The 21,827-nt window shown below is 37.8% G+C and overlaps 1 protein-coding gene across 1 annotated transcript; it reads right to left on the bottom strand.

The window, feature by feature from the left end:
• Positions 1–11,079: 11,079 nt before the first annotated feature.
• On the bottom strand, positions 11,080–19,800 carry dll4 (delta-like 4 (Drosophila)). Its single transcript, NM_001079835.1, is given in 11 exon segments — positions 11,080–11,771; positions 12,025–12,133; positions 12,611–13,328; positions 14,367–14,586; positions 15,081–15,250; positions 15,476–15,606; positions 15,969–16,029; positions 17,823–18,086; positions 18,730–18,787; positions 19,059–19,319; positions 19,455–19,800. Coding segments are annotated over 11 exon segments (2,052 nt in total). The 5' UTR covers positions 19,509–19,800; the 3' UTR covers positions 11,080–11,765.
• Between the last annotated feature and the right edge of the window lie 2,027 nt (positions 19,801–21,827).

The following is a 21,827-nucleotide window of genomic DNA, read 5'->3' as shown; positions in this document are numbered from 1 at the left end:
TTCTTCACCAAAAATAGCAACATCCTTCAAACATCTGCATTCAGTTTTATCCTATCATGACTGTTGAGGCAGATTAGTTTCTTCCTAAAGATCTTCTAAGCTATGCCATCGGCTTGTATATTAGATCTGCTTTGTCTGTAATCTCCATCTCTGATAGTGTGACGTATTTCAGATCTATCCGTTTTAAGTTAGGGCACGGAAACGTGTCATAATATTTTTTTAGACATATCTAACAAACATGTGATGTTCAAAACCAAACTACCACAAGCCACGTGTTTCTCTCTATCTTTTTGACTGCTTTATTTACAAATTATGATAAATTCAAGGTCACCAGTACTTTAAGTTCGGAGTGCATATGTCTGCTTTTCTTTTGAGTTGCTTCATGTTCTGAGCAAAACAAATATTTTTGTGTCAACCTGTTTTCTGAGTTGGTTTCTTTACATGAATGTTTCTGCGTCATACAGAATCATTCTTGGGTAACTGAACAGCCTGTGAACAACATTACAACATCACCAATCTATTAAGAAAAACAGGCAGGGCAGATTTGTGACAGTTTCTTTGTCAGCCCTTGTCTTACGTTGAGGTATAATCATCCCAGTTCCAAAGCCATGAGACTATTATGATAAACAAACCAAACGGTTAGTTCACCTAAAATTCAAATCCTGTCATCATTTACTCACTCTCATGTTGTTACAAACCCAAAGTATATTTCTTCAGGACACTTTTGTAATCAAATCTGATAAATCTATTCCTCTGTTAAAAGTCTAATTATTATGAACGGTACAAAGAAGTCAAACAACAACAACAACAATTAATTAATTTAATCCAATTCCTCCTAAGAGAATTTGTCGCATTATTAACAGATAATATTAAAAATAACTATACATTTATCACCATAATTCCCCAGTTTATTGATCACATTAAGAATTTTCAGCTCTTTTGTATGCAAATAAGTTAGTTTAATTAAATATGCACTAATTTACATTACATTTCACTACAAAAGTCAGATCGTTGCATGAAGTCAGGTTCAAAATTTTTTATTTTTTATTTTAACCTACATTATGACAGTCCGAAATTTTTACGGAGGGGATTATTGTAGAAAATTAGAAAAAAGTAGAATATATTTTTTTATTTGTGTATATATTATGTACAAAAAAGTAGGGGAAAAATCTTTACATATACGAACTGATAGACATCTTGTCATCGATTCCAGTTGTAAGAGCAACAAATATTAACTTGACTTCTAGTTGATAATTTGTAAAAGTGGCAGAAGATACATTTTTTTCAGTGAATCACCTGTTGAACTGCATCCCAATCATCACAAATACTGTAGAAGACACATTGGAACCCGCATGGACCCAAGATTCTCACTGAAGTCAGTCAAGTTTGGTGAAGGAAAAATCATGGTTTGGGGTTAATTCAGTGTAGGGGCTTGCGAGAGATCTGCAGAGTGGATGGCAACATCAACAGCCTGAGGTATCAACACATTTGCCCATTACATTACAAACCACAGGAGAGGGCAAATTCTTCAGCAGGATAGCACTCCTTCTCATACATGCCCGAATTGGCTAATCGGGAGGACTGGGAGAATTCCCGGTGGGCCGGTCCATTTTTTGGCCGCGAGGGCCGGTGTCCCTAGCTCCATAATCTGTTGCTCTCAGCAGTCACACTTTTTAAAATTAATTCACCTTTTTACTTGACCACAGTCTTCTTATTCATTATTTTACTGCAGCTCTGCTCTTTTTATCTATTTTCTCGTAGCCTTGTGAGCAAGATGCAGCCTGCAGGTTAATGATGATATAACTCAGATGTGTCACTTCACAGTGTACAGCTGTTGTGGTCCAGTGGTTAGCACGAAAGGTTTCGATGCTGCTGACCTGGGTTTGATCCTCGTCTGAGTAATTTTTTTATTTATTTTTATTGTTAAGACATATTATACTGTTAGGGTTGTTGAACATTTGAAGTTCTAAAGCAGCTGTTTTCTCAAAAAAAGACGTGATAGTGTAATTAGAAACTGAATTGGAAATGACCTTATTTTAATATAGTCAGTCATGAACGGATGTGGGCCGGTCTGAGGCTTGAAACTCCAGGGCAAAAAAGGAGTCCCACTCCGGCCCTGTTCTCATACTTCAGCCTCCACATTAAAGTTCCTGAAAGTAAAGAAGATGCTCCAGGATTGGCCAGCCCAGTCACCAGATATGAACATTATTGAGCTTATTTGGGGTAAGATGGAGGAGGCATTGAAGATGAATGCAAAGAATCTTGATGAAATCTGGGAGTCCTGCTAGAAGGCTTTCATTGCCATTCCAGATGACTTTATTTATTTGAGTCATTGCAGAGAGGTATGGATGCAGTCCTTCAAGCTCATGGGAGTCATACACAATATTAATTAGGCTGTGAGGTAATGTACTTACATGTCTTATATGGTGCTAAAGTATAGACTTATGGCTCAGTGTAATAGACACAAAATCATTTTGAGAAAATGGCCTTTCAAAATATGTGTTGTGATACAAACACAAATTAATAAAGTGCTAAAAAAAGTGTATTATGGAAATTATCTTTCAATATAACAGCAATATTTTTTTTCCATGTAGTGCCATAAGCATTCAATATTTACAGCATTTAGATATCAAATTTAATTTGAGTGATCACATACTGTATCTTCAAAAGAAAGACTTAATTAACTTACTTGATTCTCCTCAAATCTCTTAATTTCATGAAAAACTGCTCCACTTGTGCTCAGAAATTAAATGAATCTCCTATTGGTTTTAGAACGTAATAAGAGAGTGAATATGATTTTTCCTATTGGGGTGAACTAGCCCTTTAACATTCACCCCATGTCCAGTTTAGTGGAAATGGAGATGGTAAACAAACACCCCTCTGCCCGCTGCCACCCCTGGATATTTCCTTGTAGTATAGCTTAGGCTCTTCTTTGGTTAAAATAGGATTATCTATAAATAGAGGTATTAGCTGGCATCATAAGATACAAGCACATGTAAGCTCCTTAAAAGTCTGCATGATGCACAAGCCTTTCTCTGCCTATAGTTCAGGCAGACGGGAGGTCCAGTGACCAGACCTTTCACGGGACGGCCTGTTTACTTTCTCCAGGCGGGACATGCTATGCCCCTGCTGACCTTATATGAATGACAAATGCAGAATGGCAGGAGGCACATGTGTCGAGCTTGCTGGTTGTTTACTTGTTTCTATTCTTTTTTTGTTGTTGTTGTCGTTGTTGATGTTACAAACTCATTTCTAATATTTTTGGCTTTAGATCAAATGACTGATTACATGTAATTGCATAATTGAGTTAGTGCTGAGATTCATCACTAATTGATATGTGATTTATAGCTCATTAACTTAGAAACACATTACATAATACATAAAAACATAAGGATCTTCATGCTGCTTACTTTGGCTGTCATGCAAATTTGAAATTACATTAATGACTAGTTCAGCTTAGTATCAAATGTAAAAAACAAAACAAAAACAAATGTACAGTGCTCAGTACTATATGAGTACACCCCTCACAAATCTAGCTTTTAAATTCATATTTTAATAGGAAGCTATACTTTATTATATTTGTGCGTATACATTAGATTGGTCAGAACTGAAGCCAAATCTGCAGCTTATCTGACAAAATATCTTAAGATAACAGTCTAAAAAATAGTACACCCAAATTTATGTTATAGAAAAATCTTAAATACAATTTTGAAAAAGAGGAAAAACCAAGAGAAGCAAAAAAAAAAAAAAGGAAAATTTTAGTTGAAATTTTGTAGGTTGTAATTTTTTTTGCAATATTTTGCTCAAATTTTATTGTATTATTTTTCAATTTCAATTTAAATATGTTTGGTGATTGAAATATTATTTTAGCAAATATATCTGTTTTGTTTAAATGCACTGAAATACATTGCCTATATTCACTAAATAACTATTTTGAAAATGGGGTGTGCTCAGTTATGCTGAGCACTGTATGTCCTGTACAGAATGTACTTGCCATAGTTTGAATACCAAGCAATCTGCATCCAAAGTAAACAGAAAATCCAAGAGAAAATATATTCCCATGCTCCATGCACACATATAGTGCACTTAAACATTCGTTCTGCCAAACATGATAAAATCCAGGGGGACATTTCAGTCACATTGATGTATTTTTATTATTATTAATTTTTGAAAATACTTTGGCTCACTGATTCATAGGCATTTTTATAAATATATATATTTATTGCCGTATTTTATTATTATTATTATTTTTAAACTTTAATATTAAATATTTTAGCCAACAATTCCGTCATCAGGGGCGGATTTAACCAATCAGCAAGGGAAGTAGGCACAGGAAATCCGAGGGCCCCCAAATAAATACCTAGAAGTATAAATTATACATGTATATTATATACAGTTGAAATCAGAATTATTAGCCCCCTCTGATTTTTTTTCTTTTTTTAATATTTCCCAAATGATGTTCAACAAAGCAAGGAAACTTTCACAGTATGTCTGATAATGTTTTTTTTTGTCTTACTTGTTTTATTTCAGCTAGAATAAAAGCAGTTTAATTTTTTTAAACCATTTTATTAGCCCCTTTTAGTTATATGTTTTTTCAATAGTCTACAGAAGAAAAAAATCATTATACGATAACTTGCCAAACCTGCCTAGTTAACCTATTTTACTTGTAATAATACTAGTAATAGTAATACCTAAAAAAAAAAAAATATATATATATATATATATATATATATATATATATATATATATATATATATATATATATATATATATATATATATATATATATATATATATATAGTGTAAGAAATGAGTCTGCCTCGACCCAACTTCCACTCTCCATTTTTCCCAAAATGGCTGACTTATGAGAGAAAAGAGAAGTCAACAGGGTCTTGTCTCTGCATCGTTTGAGGTGACTACAACTCGACCAAATGGTAACAATTGTAGAATGGGGATGGGTGTGCTGCACAGAGAACCATCTCATCAAAGGTGTTGAAACTGCATTAACATGGAGAGATAGGGAGAACAGCTGGGTCAACTACCAGGGAGCAACTTCATTAACATCTAAAGGCAACATAAAAAAAAGTATAAAGGTTTGAGTTTAGGAATGTTCAGGGTTCATTCTGACTCCAGTGAACCTAAGGTACTGCCATGTATTTTGAGACTGCTATGCTGTATAAACATCTTCATTGAGATTTTCTTCTTCATCATCATTTTTTCTTACACTAGTAAACTATTATTTATTGTCATCATGGCAAAGATAAAATAAATCCGTTATTAGAAGCGAGTTATTAAAACTATTATGTTTAGAAATGTGTTGAAAAAAATCTTCTCTCCATTAAACAGAACTTTGGGGGGGAAAAAATAAAAATGGGGCTAATAATTCTGACTTCAACTGTATAACATTGTTTTCTGTTATGTTGTAAGGTGAGGATCCCCATTTTTAATCATGGAGCAGTCCAGCAGTCAAATCAGTAAAGATTTAGTTTTAAAAACAAAATTATTCATTTATCATTTTTAGTGGTGAATTCGTCTTAAAAATACAAATTGTTTCAAAAATTTTACAAGGTGTTTTACATGTTAATATTATTTTCCATTTAGATAAAATGTAGAAAAGGAGATCGAATTATATAAAAAAACAGCTAAATAATATTATTAAAAAATTTAAGTATAAAAGGTGCATTTTAGAAATTGGCTGGAATTGCTCAGGGCCCCAAAATCACTAAAACCACCCCTGTCCTTCATCGTGTATTCACCCTTAAGTTATTTATAAGCAGAGATGGGAAATACAAATACTTTGTTACTGTAGATTTTTCTGGTATCAGTACTTTACTCCACTTTTTACTTTTACTTATTACATTTTTACACAAATATCTGTACTCCTGTACTAAACTCCTTACATTTTTAAAACCACGGTCGTTACCTTCGTTTCCATGTGTTGGGTGGCAGCTGTTGTTTTTGATCTAACAGCCGAAAACTACATGCTGAACGCTGAGTCAGGATGATACATGGGCCGCCTTTTTAAGCAATGTTGTTAGGCTATATTTCAAAGTTTGAGGCTGCTTGGCTAAACATTTTACATAACATTTTTAAATGTAAGTTATTTTATATTAATGTATCAACAAAATGTGAGGACTTTACGTACCTATCTCACTCACTATCCCTAGCTTAGTCGCTGATTTGTCAGGGGTCGCCACAGCAGAATGAAACACCAATTATTCCAGCATATGTTTTACACAGCGGGTACCCTTCCTGCTGCAACCCAGTACTGGGATACACACACACTACTGCCAATTTAGTTACGTATTATCCACCTATACCGCATGTCTTTGGACTGTGGTTGAAACGGGTACTTTTTACTTTTTTACTTTTGTACATTTTTCAGTCCGTACTTCTTTACTTTTACTTAAGTACAAAAGTGTAGTTAGTGCTTCTACTTTTGCCTGAGTCGTTTTAAACATGAGTATCTGTACTTCTACTTAAGTAAAGGATGTGTGTACTTTTGCCATCTCTGTTTACAAGTGTCTGACTCTTTTCTAACAGGATAAGCTGCAACTCATTCACTCATTCATTTTCTTTTCGGCTAAGTCCCTTTGTTAATCTGGGGTCGCCACAGCGGAATGAACCGCCAACTTATCAAGCACATGTTTTATGCAGCGGATACCTTCCCAGCTGCAACCCATCACTGGGAAACACTCATACACATAAGCTGCAACTCATTACCCAATTTTTAAGTCACTCCTTAAAGTCAAGTGCTATTTTAGAGTTTCCGCCTGCATTTTGCCTACTCAAATTCAAAAGCTTCTCAAATCCACATGCAAAGGTGTAAATGCAAAACTTTGGTATCATTTTAAAGAAAATCCTTTGAATTTTCATGAAACACTGTTGAAAGTGATTAAAATAATTGTATATGTTGTATGTGTTATAATAAACTCCAAAAAAGAGGGGCTTTTTTTGTGAACTCAAATTCGAAAGTGTACTTTTTAGGTTCTGTGTGGACAAAAAATAAACGGGGGCGAATAATTCTGACTTCAACTATAGATTTAGATGAATATATTGACGTTTAAAGATTGACTTAAAATATGTTTTATTTGTTATATTGTGTTGAAACAGTTTAACGCATATTTAATTTTTTATTTCAATAAACTAATCCAATAGAAATTCAAATATGAATAGGAGAACAATTATTATCGATTTATTTATGAAAACTGATGCATTGCTGTTGCAGCTGCATGGGCATTTTAGCGACATCTAGTGTTAGTGTGTGAAAACTGCAGATGGAGGGCCTCTGCTTTTGCTGCACTTCTGGCTCAAGATGGCCGATTTTGAGGGTTTTAATCGGTAAATTTGACCAATGTGGAAAAGTCTGATTTCAGGTTCAGATAAAGTTCATTTTTGTTTATCCGTTTTACGCGTTTGACTGCACACGTCTCTGTCAAAATCGAATGAATGTTTAGCATCCTCCTATCAAGGATGTTTTCACATTCCACAGGCGAGATTTCAAAATACTCTCGAAATGAAATCAATAGTCTTGATTTGATGCCTGCCCTCTCCACTTTTGTTTGTTATGAGCTGGTTTCCTGAAACGTTGGGGATCCGTACAAATACAGAGAACGCAGTAAGAAAGAGATGCGTGAGAAAAGCGTTTGGCCAGTGCCGGCATGTTCTGCATTTTTTAATCAGACAGGAAGCAGGAAATGATGTCACTGGGTCACAAACAGGATGCAGTGATTATAACACAATGAGAATGCCTGGCCATGCGATTTAGACCCAGAGGCCAGAGAGCAACACACACACATACACTTACAGTTGTGATGGGAGAGGTTTAGGTAACAGGTTGCATTGCAAAAGTTTTCACTCAAGACTAATTGCTGCGATAACAAGTGTTTAACACTCTGGCCACGCTACGGAAATTCTCTCGGAACTTTCCCCAAATGTGTTTATTCTTCCCAAGCGTCCGTTTGACCCAAGCACAGACGCAAAGACAAGGATGCTTAGATGACACGGATGCACAGGATGTGTGTGTGGAGTGTGTTTGCGTGGCACAGATTTGTTGCCGGTTGTTGATTATGTTGCTGTTAGGAATGGAAAGAAACCCGAGCTTGACCTCCTGAAAACGCTTTCTGTTTAAGTACTCAGAAACGCATCTCCTGCGTGGCCCTCGGGTGCCTTGCATGGGGTCCTGAAATGTTGACTTTGGCCAGGGTGGTGAATAATTAAGGAAGAACTGAAGGGATGGTTGGATATCATAGCTAAACACTTAATGTTACTCCAAATGTTTTATTTGGGAATTTTTGACATTTTCAGGAAAAGCTCATTGATGACCTTTGCACCCTTAAAATGTTTCTGCACAGCCGTTTCTGCTCTGGCAGGGTAATAAAGGCTGATTAATTGAATTGTTTTCGATTAGGAACCTTGCCGTTTCCCTAGTCCTTCCACACTTGGAGATTGTTAATAACACTAAAGCCCATCTGTGGGCTCCAAGGCTGATTCTTTTGTTGGGGATAGAGATGGCGATGTGTCCTTTAGCCCTGAAGGCGAGACTGAGGCCCTCAGAGCTGGAACTCGTTTACGTCTGTAGATGTGTGTGTGTGTGTGTGTGTGTGTTTCTTTATGGGTGCTCTGCTGAGCAGCGCCATGATGAGCCTGGTGAGAGGGGCGGCATATGCCGCTGTTTTTATGACAGGGCAAGGTTGCACCCTGGGGCATCTGTTTGGGTTTTTTGAGGAGGGGCTGCGCTCTGTCGTTTGCGCTCTTCGCCTGTCTTTGTTTCAGAATTTCCAGCTCAAGGGGCCTGTATCCGAGGCAACGGATTTAAATTTCAAGCCAATTTACAACTGGGGAAGGGGAAGGAGGGGTTATGAGCTTTTTTTAAGGAATGAGGAATAAAAAATTGGCTTATGGCTATGTAAAAAGTGGAACATCTGACGTCATTTTTGTTAGGGGGAATTTGGGTAAACCATTAAATGAACAAATATTTTCACTCACCATTGTTAAAATGTATACATGTGAATCACACACAAATGGGAAAAATTTAAAAGCGACTAATGGACCCTTTTCACAAGACTGTTATGACTCGTTTAATGGTTATCATAATCTTAAACCCTTGAAAGTGTTTAATATTTTGATTCTTTTTAAAAAATGAATAAATATTTACATGCATTTATGAATGTTTTATATCATCTTTGCATCAAATAACCAAAAGCTAATTAGCGCTTATGCGAGTTGTTTCTAATGCAGCGTCTATGGGAGTAAATTTGACGTTGTTCTCTCTTCTGGCTGCTGTCATAAGTCTCACACAATTTTTTTCCGTTTCCTGAAAGTCTTGCTAACACCATTGCGGAGTTTTTCTTTTATTATTTCAGCAAATAAGAAAAAAATATTTGTTCTATTCTCTTATTCACTGCGCTCTAAGTTTACTCAACTATGCCGCCTTCTGCTACTGAGAAACATGGAAAATGAAAAGGGTCAATTATTTAAAAAATTCTGCTTCTCTGTATATAAACAAATTAAAATATATATTTTTTATTATTATTTTTTTTATACAAGTTAACTACTGGTGATTCATTTTCAGTTTTTGTCATGTATACAACAAAACTATTTTAACAGATTCTAATGTTTGATCTTAAGAAGAGATAATAAAATAGTAGTCCAATTATCAGTCAGGGGCGAGGCAGTGGCGCAGTAGTGCTGTCGCCTCACAGCAAGAAGGCCACTGGGTCGCTGGTTCGAACCTTGGCTCAGTTGGCGTTTCTGTGTGGAGTTTGCATATTCTCCCTGCCTTTGCGTGGCTTTCCTCCGGGTGCTCCGGTTTCCCCCACAGTCCAAAGACATGCGTTACAGGTGAATTGGGTAGGCTAAATAGTCCGTAGTGTTTGAGTGTGTGTGTGTGAATGTGTGTGTGGATGTTTCCCAGAGATGGGTTGCGGCTGGAAAGGCATCCGCTGCGTAAAAACTTGCTGGATACGTTGGCGGTTCATTCCGCTGTGGCGACCACGGATTAATAAAGGGACTAAGCCGACAAGAAAATGAATGAATTAATTATCAGTCAGAACAAATTAAAACCTATGTAATTTTGACCAAATGACCTGTGAAAGGTTTTTTTTTCTTCTAAATAACCATATTTTTATTATATTATTTAAATATTAACATTTTACTTAAACCCATACCTATTAAACTGAGAAAATTATTTACAAGTCATTCAGTCTTTACACACACACACACACACACACGCAGTTGAAGTCAGAATTATTAGCCCCCATTTGAATTTTTTTTTACCTTTTTAAATATTTTGCCAAATGATGTTAAGCAAGGTAAGTCTTATTTGTTTGATTTCAGCTAGAATAAAAGCAGTTTTTATTATTTTAATACCATTTTAAGGTCAAAATTATTAGCTTCTTTAAACTATATTTTCTGACAGTCTACAGAACAAACCATCATTATACAATAACTTGCCTAATTACGCTAACCTGCCTAGTTTACCTAATTAACCTAGTTCAGCCTTTAAATGTCACTTTAAGCTGTATAGAAGTGTCTTGAAAAAGTTATTAAAACGATTATGTTTAGAAATGTGTTAAAGAATTTTTCTCTCCGTTAAACAGAAACTGGGGAAAAAATAAAAAGGGGGCGGGGGTAATAATTCAGGGGGATTTAATCATTTTGACTTCAATTGTGTGTGTGTGTGTGTGTATATATATATATATATATATATTGTAACATATCTCTCAGAAAGAACAAAAATAGCTTGAAGGAATTAACTTTTTTATTCTTCAGATGTTTGGTTTCTTATAAATATGCATTATATACAAAATAATAGTATAAAACATATAAAGAGCAGTGTGTCATTATTAAATTAACTCTGGAAATAATCACTTTTTAAAAAATTACATTATTGGTTCTGTTTTCTCAAAACTAATTATAGGCAGTCAGTGGTGAGCAGTTTTTTTTCTTCAGTTTTTGTAGATTTCTTGTCTTGTACTCATGGGCCGTGTTGCATAAAAGAAGTCAATTGAACTTCCTCTTGGATCTTGCTGGCACAGTTCTGCATTTTACGGTTCTGTAGCTTTGTTTTTTCTTTTCTTTTTTCTTCTTCCCATGTTGAGTTCAAATTGTTAAAAACAATCCAAGAAGACCCTGGGCACAAACATAGCACTCTATTTAACTCTTTTAAGGCTTTTTTGTGAATTTTCAGCTGCTTACAATCTTATTGTAGAGAGGAGAGCGAACAGTCTTTATAATATGATTGATGTTAGCAGTTTTTTCTTCTTCTCAGACATTCATAACGCTCATGGTTGATTTGTATGGGTAAGCTCTGATTGGTGCTCCCCTCCTCGATTTTGCATAGCTGGCAATGCTGGTTGAAGGTTTTAAAGTCCCTGGCACCTTCGATTGATTACTTGGCGGACGACGTGTCCATGATTACCGCAAAAGGATCTCTTTTTTAAAAAAACTGTGTTGCTTTTTTTTTCCGAAGAAGAAGAAGTCCCTTTCAGCCCACGGGGGAAAAAAACATACCGTAGCAGAAGAGTTCAGATATCATCCAGGACTGTACACGTTTGTACACAAACACTTCTTCAACATAAAACTAAACTATTGCATTCGACGAGCAGGACTCCTGCTCTCTCCAGTTTCTCAAGTTTCTCAGTGCAGCAGTGGACGTCGATATAAATCTCCAGTCTCTCAGTATTTTTGTAAACAATCCAGAAAAAAAGATTTTGCTTTGATTGTGTTTGCGTCTCCTCTCCTCATAGACATCAGCCTGTAATTTATACCTGTGGAAAAAGCCCGAAACAAAACTGTGGTTAAGATTAAATACGCAAAGATGTACACACTTCAGCTTCCTGATGACTTTAATTAGATTGAGGAGGCCTAAATGAAACATTTATCACTTTTTTTTTTCTGAGAGCCTCTGTACGGTAGGCTACATTAGTAGACACTGACAGAATGATAAAGCGGTGAACATGAGCAGCAGATCCCTGCTTGAAACATGCAGACTTATTAAGAAATAAAAACGATCCTCCTTACCTCAGTTGCTATGACACATTCACTCCTCTCCTCTGCTATTACAAACACAGACTGGTACACGGAGTCCCTTGGGGAACATATCGTTGATATCCTACACTCTGGCTTTTCCCTGCACACACAAATCATGCTTCATTTTAACACAAAGTAAAAGCACATGGGCCAGCTATTTACTGTGAAGAGATGGGAGTGAAAGCGTTGGGCTCATTTTTTCGCTTTATAGCGCTTTGTTCTTTTGATCCGCGTACAGGGCCTGATGTTAGAAAGTCCGTGTAAGAGGAAAAAGAGCTTTTGTTGTGCAATCCAAATCAATAAAATCTTTTAACAGGCTAAAATGGCTTCTTGCTGTCAAAGCCTTTGGGTCTGTGTGTAAAATTCGTGTAAATGTGTGCTGTGGTTGTGGATATCGAGGTTCTTAACTTCTCTTAGCTGGTATTGATGTTCATATTACGGTCTTCAAGCAAGCGCTAAGTGCAAAGGTTAATACACCGCGCGGCACGCTAATGGAGCATGACCTCAGCATAATAAAGCAAATTCAATCCATCTAAACGGGTCTATTTATCAAAGTGACGTGAAATCCATTTCTTACCTGTACATTCTACTCAATGGTATTTTCTCTTCTAAACACTTTTCGTATTTATGACTTGATTTGTCCTCTTGGGACACGATGTCCTTGAACTCTTTCGATGAATTGTAGTCCAAGTGGCAGTTCTTGTGTATGTAATTGGATTTGTCAGGTGTGCAGTCCACCTCCAGGCTGACCTGTTTATTAGTGTTCTTCAGCTGGGAGGTGGGGATCAAGTTGTCTCTTTGTGATTCTGACAAGTTGTTCATTGCCTCTCCTCGAGTCCTTTCTCCTGATGCCTGCCTGTGAATGTGGCGGAGGGCAATGACAACCATGCAGAGTAAGACCACAAGAGCCACTAAGCCAACGGCCAGAGAAACAGCAGCCCACTGGAAGCGGTCTTGAGTTTCTCCTCTGGTCACGGGCGCTGTGACGGCGTAGTATTCACAGAGGGGTCCGGTGAAGCCACTGGGGCAGAAGCAGGCTGGTGGGTTTCCCGTGATGCCCACGCAGGAGCCGCCGTTGAGGCAGGGTGTGGACAAGCAGGAGGGCCGGTCGCAGTTGCGTCCTTTATATCCCGGTGGACAGGAGCAGACGTATTCGTTGATGCGATCGTAGCACGTGCCTCCGTTGGCACAGGGGTTGTTTGCGCAGTCGTTAATGTTGATCTCACAGCGCTGGCCAGTGAAGCCCGCTCGACAGCTGCATATCCGTTTTCCCCCCAGGATCAAACACAAGCCATCTGAGGATTAGTGGCAAAAGTGTCAGTGATGAGTTACACATGCGGGCGCATACATAAACACACCTGGATCACTGAATTCACAGAATAATGGATGACTCTCAGTTTCAATTGTATTAGGAAAACAAAACCCATAATATAATGCTAATGTACAACTCATTGCTCATATAGAAGGCCAGTTTTTAAACCAGTTTTCTATTGGTCAGTGTGACCGATGTAAATGAGCCAATTTCTATTGACCTTATTCTGCGATGCGGATGTGCGCTCGTTTTTACGATTGCTTTAGAACAAAGACTATAGACCTTTGTCTTGGGTGCTTCTTGGATTAAACCCATCGTTTCAAAGCTGTCCGAATGTGACTGCTTATACACGTCAGCTGCCGACTAAAAGTTCTTAGCATTCTCCTTGCACATACATGCAAAACATAATTTGCGATCTAAGAATCTGTTCATATCTGTTAATATGGTGAATAAAGCCCCACCTACTAGTACAGGAGCCAATCATCGATTGCTATATGGCGAATAAAGCCCGCCTTCCAGTACAGGAGCCAATCATCGCTCACTATAGACTAACAGTACTCTGGGGGACTGGCTCGCTCCACATGTGAGTTTCTGCAGATTTCGTGTAATTTGGACATTTCGAAATGAAACTAAAGGGACAGTTGTTGTTTAATTTTATTGGTGATTCTTAATAAGAAATGTAATCTTAGGTTTGGCAAGCAGTTTTGAAGAATTTGATGTTTCCCCATTCAAACAGAATACCAGAGCATGCTGCCCGAGAGGTGTTTCAAAGATGGCCGCCGAGTGAAATGACTTGTTAAGATAAGTTTGCAACATCAAGCAGCATAACGAGCTACTTTTAACGTTTAAAAATGAATGGAAGTGAATGAGAACGGAAGTCTTAAGCCAAAAGTATTTAAATAGCTGCGCCCACACATACGCGAAGACTTGAATATGGACTCCAATTGGAATGACTGTATTTGCTAAACAACAATAAATGTGACGGCAACTTTAGAAGCAAAAAAAAAAAAGACTTGCGTACCATTTGCGCACAGCATACTGGTGCATTTGTCCATCCTTCTCTCGCAGTTAAGACCCGTGTAGCCTAAAGGACATTCACATGCGTAGCTGCGTCCATTGTCCTTCTCGTGGCATCTGCCCTTGTGAAAGCATGGGGAATCTGCGCAGGTGAGCAGACTGTGTTCACAGTGAGTTCCCTCAAAGTCAGGCAGACAGGTGCATGTGTAACTTTTATCATGATCCTATAGGATGTGAAAGGAAGCAGATGTTTCAAAGAGCTGTTTGTGGACCTTTTTGCATTGTTCCATGTTTGTACAGTAATTATAGATCAGGGTTGTCCAGTCTTGCTCTACAGGGCCTGCTGAGTGTGACAGATGTTGAGTAGCTAGTTCAAGTGTGTTTATTATGGGCTGAAGCCGAACTCTAGGACACAGGCCCTCCAGGATCAAGCTTCAACACTTGTGATTTAGATGTTAAGACATAGGCTTTTCAAAGAATGTGGGGATACATTATTAATATTGATGTTTAGCTGTAAAATTTTACTTATTTCAATATGTTCACAGTCTAGTGTGTAGACTATCAATCCATACTGGTGCACATAACAGTGTAAAAACATTTAACCCATTAGATCAGTGTGGTTTTTAATGCTATTCATATTGTCAGAATTGAGTCAGCGTCCCTCTGTGGCCTTAAAGTCGTAGAGGTTTGGAAGGTTTTAAATTAAACAATTACTCACCGTGCAAAGACCTCCATTCTTGCATGGGCTGCTGTCACACTCTCGCACCTGCAGCTCACAGTTGACCCCGGTGTAGCCAGGTCGACAGATGCAGGTGTAACTGCCCTGACCTGTATTCATACATGTGGCTCCATTCACACATGGTTTATGGTGTGTGCAAAAGTTCAAATCTGTTTCGAAAGAAATCATAAAATATGTCAGTACTAGAAAAAGACATATTTTCAATCAAATCCAGTCATGATTTCTAGTTTTCACTGAAAAGGTTTACTTGTTTAATCTGAAACTAGCAATGAACTAAAGTGCTTTAAGCTCTAATATTACTTTAAGTGTGACACTGAGGTCAGTAAAGAGTATCATTCAGTCAGCTTCTTTAACTCTCTAGGGTTTAGTCTTACCTTGGTCACAGAACAGTCCACCCCAGCCCTCTTTACAGTTACACTGCCCTGGCAGGTGACAGGTGCCGTGTTTACAGGCTGGATATGTTTTACACTCTGTGCAGAATTTACCCTGCCATCCTTCTCTGCATCTGAAATACAAAAAAAGCGAATCCTTTATAAGAGACACATTAAATATGGTCAAATATACAAGATGTTCCAGCACAATCTAAAACTATTTTAAGTATTGTCATAAAAGTGGCTAATTAATTTGTAGTCATACAATTTCATTAATATAAAAAAATGTATGGTTTTGGAAAAAGGAGACCCCTAAACCCCATCATTGAGCAAATCATACAAAAATATACAAATGAGATACAAATTCACCACTAAACCAAAACGTTAGAAATTGCTGTGAGACTGTGTTGGATATTCACATTTTCCATCAAAATGTACTTGCTAAAACGTATTTAAATGAAAATGTTGATGCTTATGCTTGATCATAAATACTCACACACACTCTCCAGGTTTGGAGCAATTGCCATTCGCCTCACTGCATCCCTCCAGACAGATCGCTGCAAAAGAAAAAGAAAAGAAAAAGCTCTGTTTAGTAAAGGGCAATGAGTTTAAATTAGTTTTGCAGAGTTACATTAAAATTATGTTTGTTTATTGAAGGTGCCTCAGGTGCTTCTTGCTTATTTTAATGTTAAATAATTTATCTTAATACACATTGATAATAAGCCTTTTAGAAGCTGATTCTTTAAAAACGTGCCAAAAGGTATACAGTCTAAAGAAACAATGTGATCTTGGAGTGAGCAGAACTACTTGTTTGTCTTAGCCTACTAATGATACAATGTGCTCAGGAGACTTGCACAATAAAAAAAAAAAAAAAAAAAAAAAACATAATTCATTATAAAATATGAACATAAATCTTGATTTAGCAGGTTTGTTCTTTAAATGAGGAAGATTTACTCTGTTAATTTTCTTACTCGTTCTGTGCATTATATAGTAGTTGAATCACCGTAAACAGTAATTGGTATATTCAGATTTTTTTAATTGCACTTAAAAACATCTTTTATTTCAGTTTGGTTTATCAGCTGCTCATGTAAACTAGGGTGTAATACTTCATTATCAGCGCAGTGCGCGGCACGTATCTAAATAAATCTCTTTGACTGCAAACAATTGTACAGAACCTGTCTGACGAGGTCACTGCTATAGATGCGGGTAATTTACTGTTGCCTGTGCTGAGCTGTCTATGACATTGATTTTGAGCGGGTACCCGACCAGCACTGAACTGCTGGTTAGACCGCAGCAGATGCTCTATCCCAATAACGGACAGCTGCCCCTATTGTTGTTTGTAGTCTGTTCGAACCATATTTGCAGCTGCTACGCTGGACGGCAACAATGGGGACTACAATTTCGTGGCGCGTGGCGGATAATAATGGCGCGATTAACCCGGCGCGTGCTTGCCATGACGCTCGTGCAGGATTAAATTACCAAGCACGCGCGCGCTTAGTGTATACACAAACTGTGTCAGCGCCCTGATCAACAGCGTGAATTCGCAGAGAAACTGCAGCACTACGACGAAAGAGCAGCACGAAGTGTACACAACACTGAAATGAATACAGTCAGAGGGGTCGACAAACATTCGGTTTTCATTAGAGCCGTTTATGCGCGCTCTTTGTAGGCAATTCACTTGTTTACTGCGACTGACCATGAAAAGAAACCAAAACCATCACAATGAGGACAGTAAGGTATACTTGTCTTTTGCTTGTATATAAAGACTAGGTATACGTTTTAAAATCATGTTTCATTAACCAAAATATTAAAATAGGCTTCATGTTTCTCGAGGCACATATTTTAGGCTACTGTTGAATATTAACCATGGTTTTCTACAAATAGTCTAAAAAGCAACATGGTTTTTGTAGTTAAACCAGTATAAATCAGATTAACTATGGTTTTACCACACAGAGCATAGTTTAACTATAACAATTGCAGTAAAATTGTGGTTAATACACATGCTAACCAATCTGTCAAAACACATACTGCACTTTACCATAAAAAAGCCATGGTTCATTTTCAAAAGGGGTATCAACATGGACTGACAAACCATTGTTTTCATGTTAAACATTGGCAACATTTATTCACAGTAAATGCTATTATTTCTCTGTTAATTTGTATATCACAAAAATAACTTATTTGTTCAACAGAACAATTCTGTTTGTGCGGGTGCATTAAACCTCTCTAAACAAATAAATTCAAAAAAGTAGTTCCCACACTGTAAAGGCAGGATGAAAAAGACACGCTCACACCTAAGCAAAGCCTCACTCCTCAAGAATTCAATAAATTGTGATCTCTGATTGCTTACGTTCTTCGCAGTATTCCCCCTTCCAGCCAGGGAGACAGGATAACTGGCCATCTGGGTTGCAGGTGTAGTGGCCGAAACGGTCATCCCTGGGTGTGCATTTTTTGGAACAACTGTCGCCGTAGTAATTTTCGTTGCAGATGAACCGGTAAGAATACCTTAGCTCTGTCTGCTTCCCACTTTGAACATCCTGAGACCATTCAGCCCCTACTTCCAACTTTCTTTGGATGGCAAAAAAGCTTATCTGCATGTTAGGGTTGTATGCGTCTGTAAAAAAGAGAGGATTTCCTGATCAGATCAATTTTGGATTATTATTAATTTCCTGTTTAAAGTTTTTACTTTTTAGTTATTTAAAGATAGCACTGAGCATGGCGTGATACAGTATTTTAGAATCCACTTGTTTTTGTTCCCCACCTGCCCCAAAGAAAAAGTGTCCTCAAAAGAACAAAATGTAGACCAACTTTAACTTCTGGGAAGCTGACACATTTGGATAAAACATATGTTTAAATTTCCTCTTCCTTAGAGTTAAGCAAAATATTCCCATGGTATTATCCCATTCTAAAGGGCGGGACAGACAAAGGTGTAAAATACAGGAAAATGCAGTCGGATGGTTTTGGCAAGCACTGTGTATTCTCACCAAAGCCCACTGCGCTTTCCCACGCCAAAAATAAACCAAAGGAAGTTCAATTGTGTTCGAGCATGAGAATGCAAAGGTGTCCGAAACAAGAGGACAGTGCATTACAAATTTACAAGTTTTAAACATACATGTTTTAGTAGGAGTAGTGTGCCATGGTTTAATTAAAATCGTGCATAGCTAAAAATATATTGTAATAATGAAAAGAGAAGCTTGGAATTCTGTATAGGTACATTATCAAACTGTCGCCCTCTAGTGGATAAAATCGAATCTTACCTACAGGTAGATCCGAGTAAGGTGAGTGCCAGGCCTCAATAATCAATGAAAATGACCCCTGAGAGAAAAGACACATTTATATTTACTTTAAGAACACAACGAATGATTAAAATACTAGAGAGTGTGTATGCATAAAAATAATTGCATTATAAATTCTTCAAGACGCATGCAGGCAGCAATAATTAAAGTGATTACTGTTGGGATTTGCATCAAAATCGTTAGTCTCATCAATCAACATTACAAACTGTGGCTATCTCTGCATAATGCAACATAAACACAAACACAAAGCGTTCTTTTTAGATTCCCAAACGATTTGCGTTCGAGCTTACCGGCCACCCAAAGTTGAACGGCAGTCGAATTGGTGTGCTGAAAGAGCCACCTCCCATGATTCTAAACGAGTTTGTCCCCAGCACTGGCGTTAAGGCACTTCCAAAGATACAGTCACCTGGAGACACGACCACCTGGTAGTTTTTTAGGCAAACTCGGAAGAAAGTCCTGCAGTCAGGCGTGCACGAATTGCCATTTGCGAGCAAGCCTTTGAAATTTTTGAATTCGTGAAGGTCGAGTTCGAAAACACCAGATCCAAATATCTGAAGGGAAAAATTACATGCATTACAACATTGCACTGCAAACACTGGCTTACCCACAGAAGTGCTCTCGAGACATTCTAGAGGAGCAACGGAGTCCTGCTGACTTTCCACAGGACAGACTATATGGATGTTTACCTGCGTCAAAACGGTCGTGAAAAATGCGATGAGAAAGGTGAGCCAAGCTGCCATGCTTTTCGATTCTCCTGGGCAGCCGTGTCACCCACGATTATATTCCCAGAAAGAGCCTATTCCAGTGCAAAAGGGGTGCAATGAAAACAAATGTAGAAGAGTGAAAAGGTATATCCCGCCGCGCGTCCGCGCCGCACGTCACTTCAGTGTGCTGGATGGAGCACGTCAAATTTCCAGGTTATCCAAAAGGTGAATGGGGAAACTGGCAAATAAATCAGCATCGAGTCTTATTCCTCTTCGTCTCAAGATATCCACTGAGCATGTTTGGTATTCCACAGTGAGCGCACCGATGTGTTTAGTGTCAATGGTTATGTCTTGTTTTGCTTCTAAACTTTGTGCGTCAGCATTGCGCTGTTGGGCATCCTCGCGCTTCTCGTGTAATTCGTGAATGAAGACTTGTTTCTTACGTCCCTCAGTATTTATACTGGCTTTGTGTCCGCGCTGCTCATTATATAAACTCTTGTCTATCGCTAAACGCCGCCCACTTATGCTCAGTCAGCCCCCCTCTCTTGGCAACAATGATATCCACATTTAATACCCACCACTACGCGGATGATGATGACCAATTGAGCGCGAGTGATTATTAACAAGCCCAGCATCTGTTGGCATATTTAAAGCAGGCACGATTAAATACTGACCATTTCACACCATGCAGTGCAGAATACGCGTATCTGAAGAAAAACTAAATCGGATGAAACTTCGCACAACGCACAGCCTATTACTTGTCGTTTGTCCTCGTTCCAGTTAATTGCGCGGATAATTATATTACATCACTGAAAGCGTGCACGGTCAGTGGAGGGTCATGCCTTACCTGATGTTCCGGAGCAGAGCCTCTTCATGTTTCAAGCTGGGACAGCCTGAAAGCGCATTTTAGTATCCCAGAAAACACTATAATCATATTTAAATTTACAACAACTCCTTTTTAATATTCTCAGTTTTGTGCTCAATATTGTATTTTGTAGTTAAACGAAAATAATCAACTCGTTCAAGGTGAATCCCAAATAAGCTCTAATTAACACTATGATAATGAATAATATTTCCCCATTTAATGTGATGTGCTGCACGCGCTGTGCTTTCAGGCTAAATACAGCGTGTCATTATTGTCGAGTCGCGTGCCCCTCGTTAGAAGCGCGTTTCGAGGGCTTTCATGTTGCTTTCATACGGGCCTCTGGCTGAGATGGGGCGAGATAACAATTCAGCTGTATGATAATGAGGGTTTTAGCCATAACCGCCATAAAACTGCGTTTTCTTCTGCTGTGCGCTAAATAAAAAAGATAACAAATGACAGCATATATTATCCAGATTTTACACTTTACCATATTAAAATCATAATGCATCATATATATATATATATATATAATATATATATATATATTTACAGTCATAACATTTATTTGCATATAAAAGACACTTGAAGGAATCGATGTTACAGTGAAATTTTCTAATATATCTATCTGCACAAAAGTTATTATATATTTTTTTTTAATGTTCTTCACACAGAAATCTTGTTTAGTTTAAGAATAGTTCAATGGATCTTTGGAGAACCAAAATAATTATCCTGCTTCACTCATTTTGAAAATATTTAGTTAAAAGTGCAAGCTAATTACTTAAATCGTTAAAAATTATTTCAAAGTATATCTATAACAAATTAAGGATAATTGTATAATTGAGAGTGGTTGGTAGGTTCATTCATAAAGCACCAAAAGTGATTTTGTAGGAGATGAACGAGCATGCTTATTGCAAATTACACCCACACTGAAAGTGCTTCCTGTTTCCTTTCGATATTTTGCCAATGTCCACTGGCGTTTTGATTTTTGATCGGTAGTGTTATTTTACTGTCGTGTCGCTTGAGGATTTTCTATTTACCATCTGCTGTTAGATTGAGCTCGTCTCGTACAGAAGATTGCGCTCTGAAGGCTGACTGAACCTGTTCACTTTGGATTGAAGCGGGCATGTGAATCTGAATGGAGATGGATTCGGCGCATCCAAGCAGCGCATTAATTGCTTTTCAATAATTGTAATTATTACAACTAGCCGTGTTTTCACTCGCCAGTGCGCTCTGAACGAGCCAACATGACTATGTGAAGCAAACGGCTGATACATGCACAGGTGGCGAAAGTGCATGAAAGAGGGGTTAATTGCTTTGTGGTTAGCGCTGACATTTGAGCTCTTTCGACAAGGCATTATAGTTTCTCTGCCTATCGTGCCAAATTTGGCAGCACGCCTTAACGACAGCTCAGCTTAACTCTTTATAAATTGCTTATCACATTTAAAACTTGAATTCAAGCCGTTCCTTAATCACATCAGTTAAAAAATTTC

The sequence above is a fragment of the Danio rerio genome, chromosome 20, assembly GCF_049306965.1.
Source record: "Danio rerio strain Tuebingen ecotype United States chromosome 20, GRCz12tu, whole genome shotgun sequence".
NCBI classification, from domain to species: Eukaryota; Metazoa; Chordata; class Actinopteri; order Cypriniformes; family Danionidae; genus Danio; species Danio rerio.
This window is presented reverse-complemented; position numbering and strand designations above follow the sequence as displayed.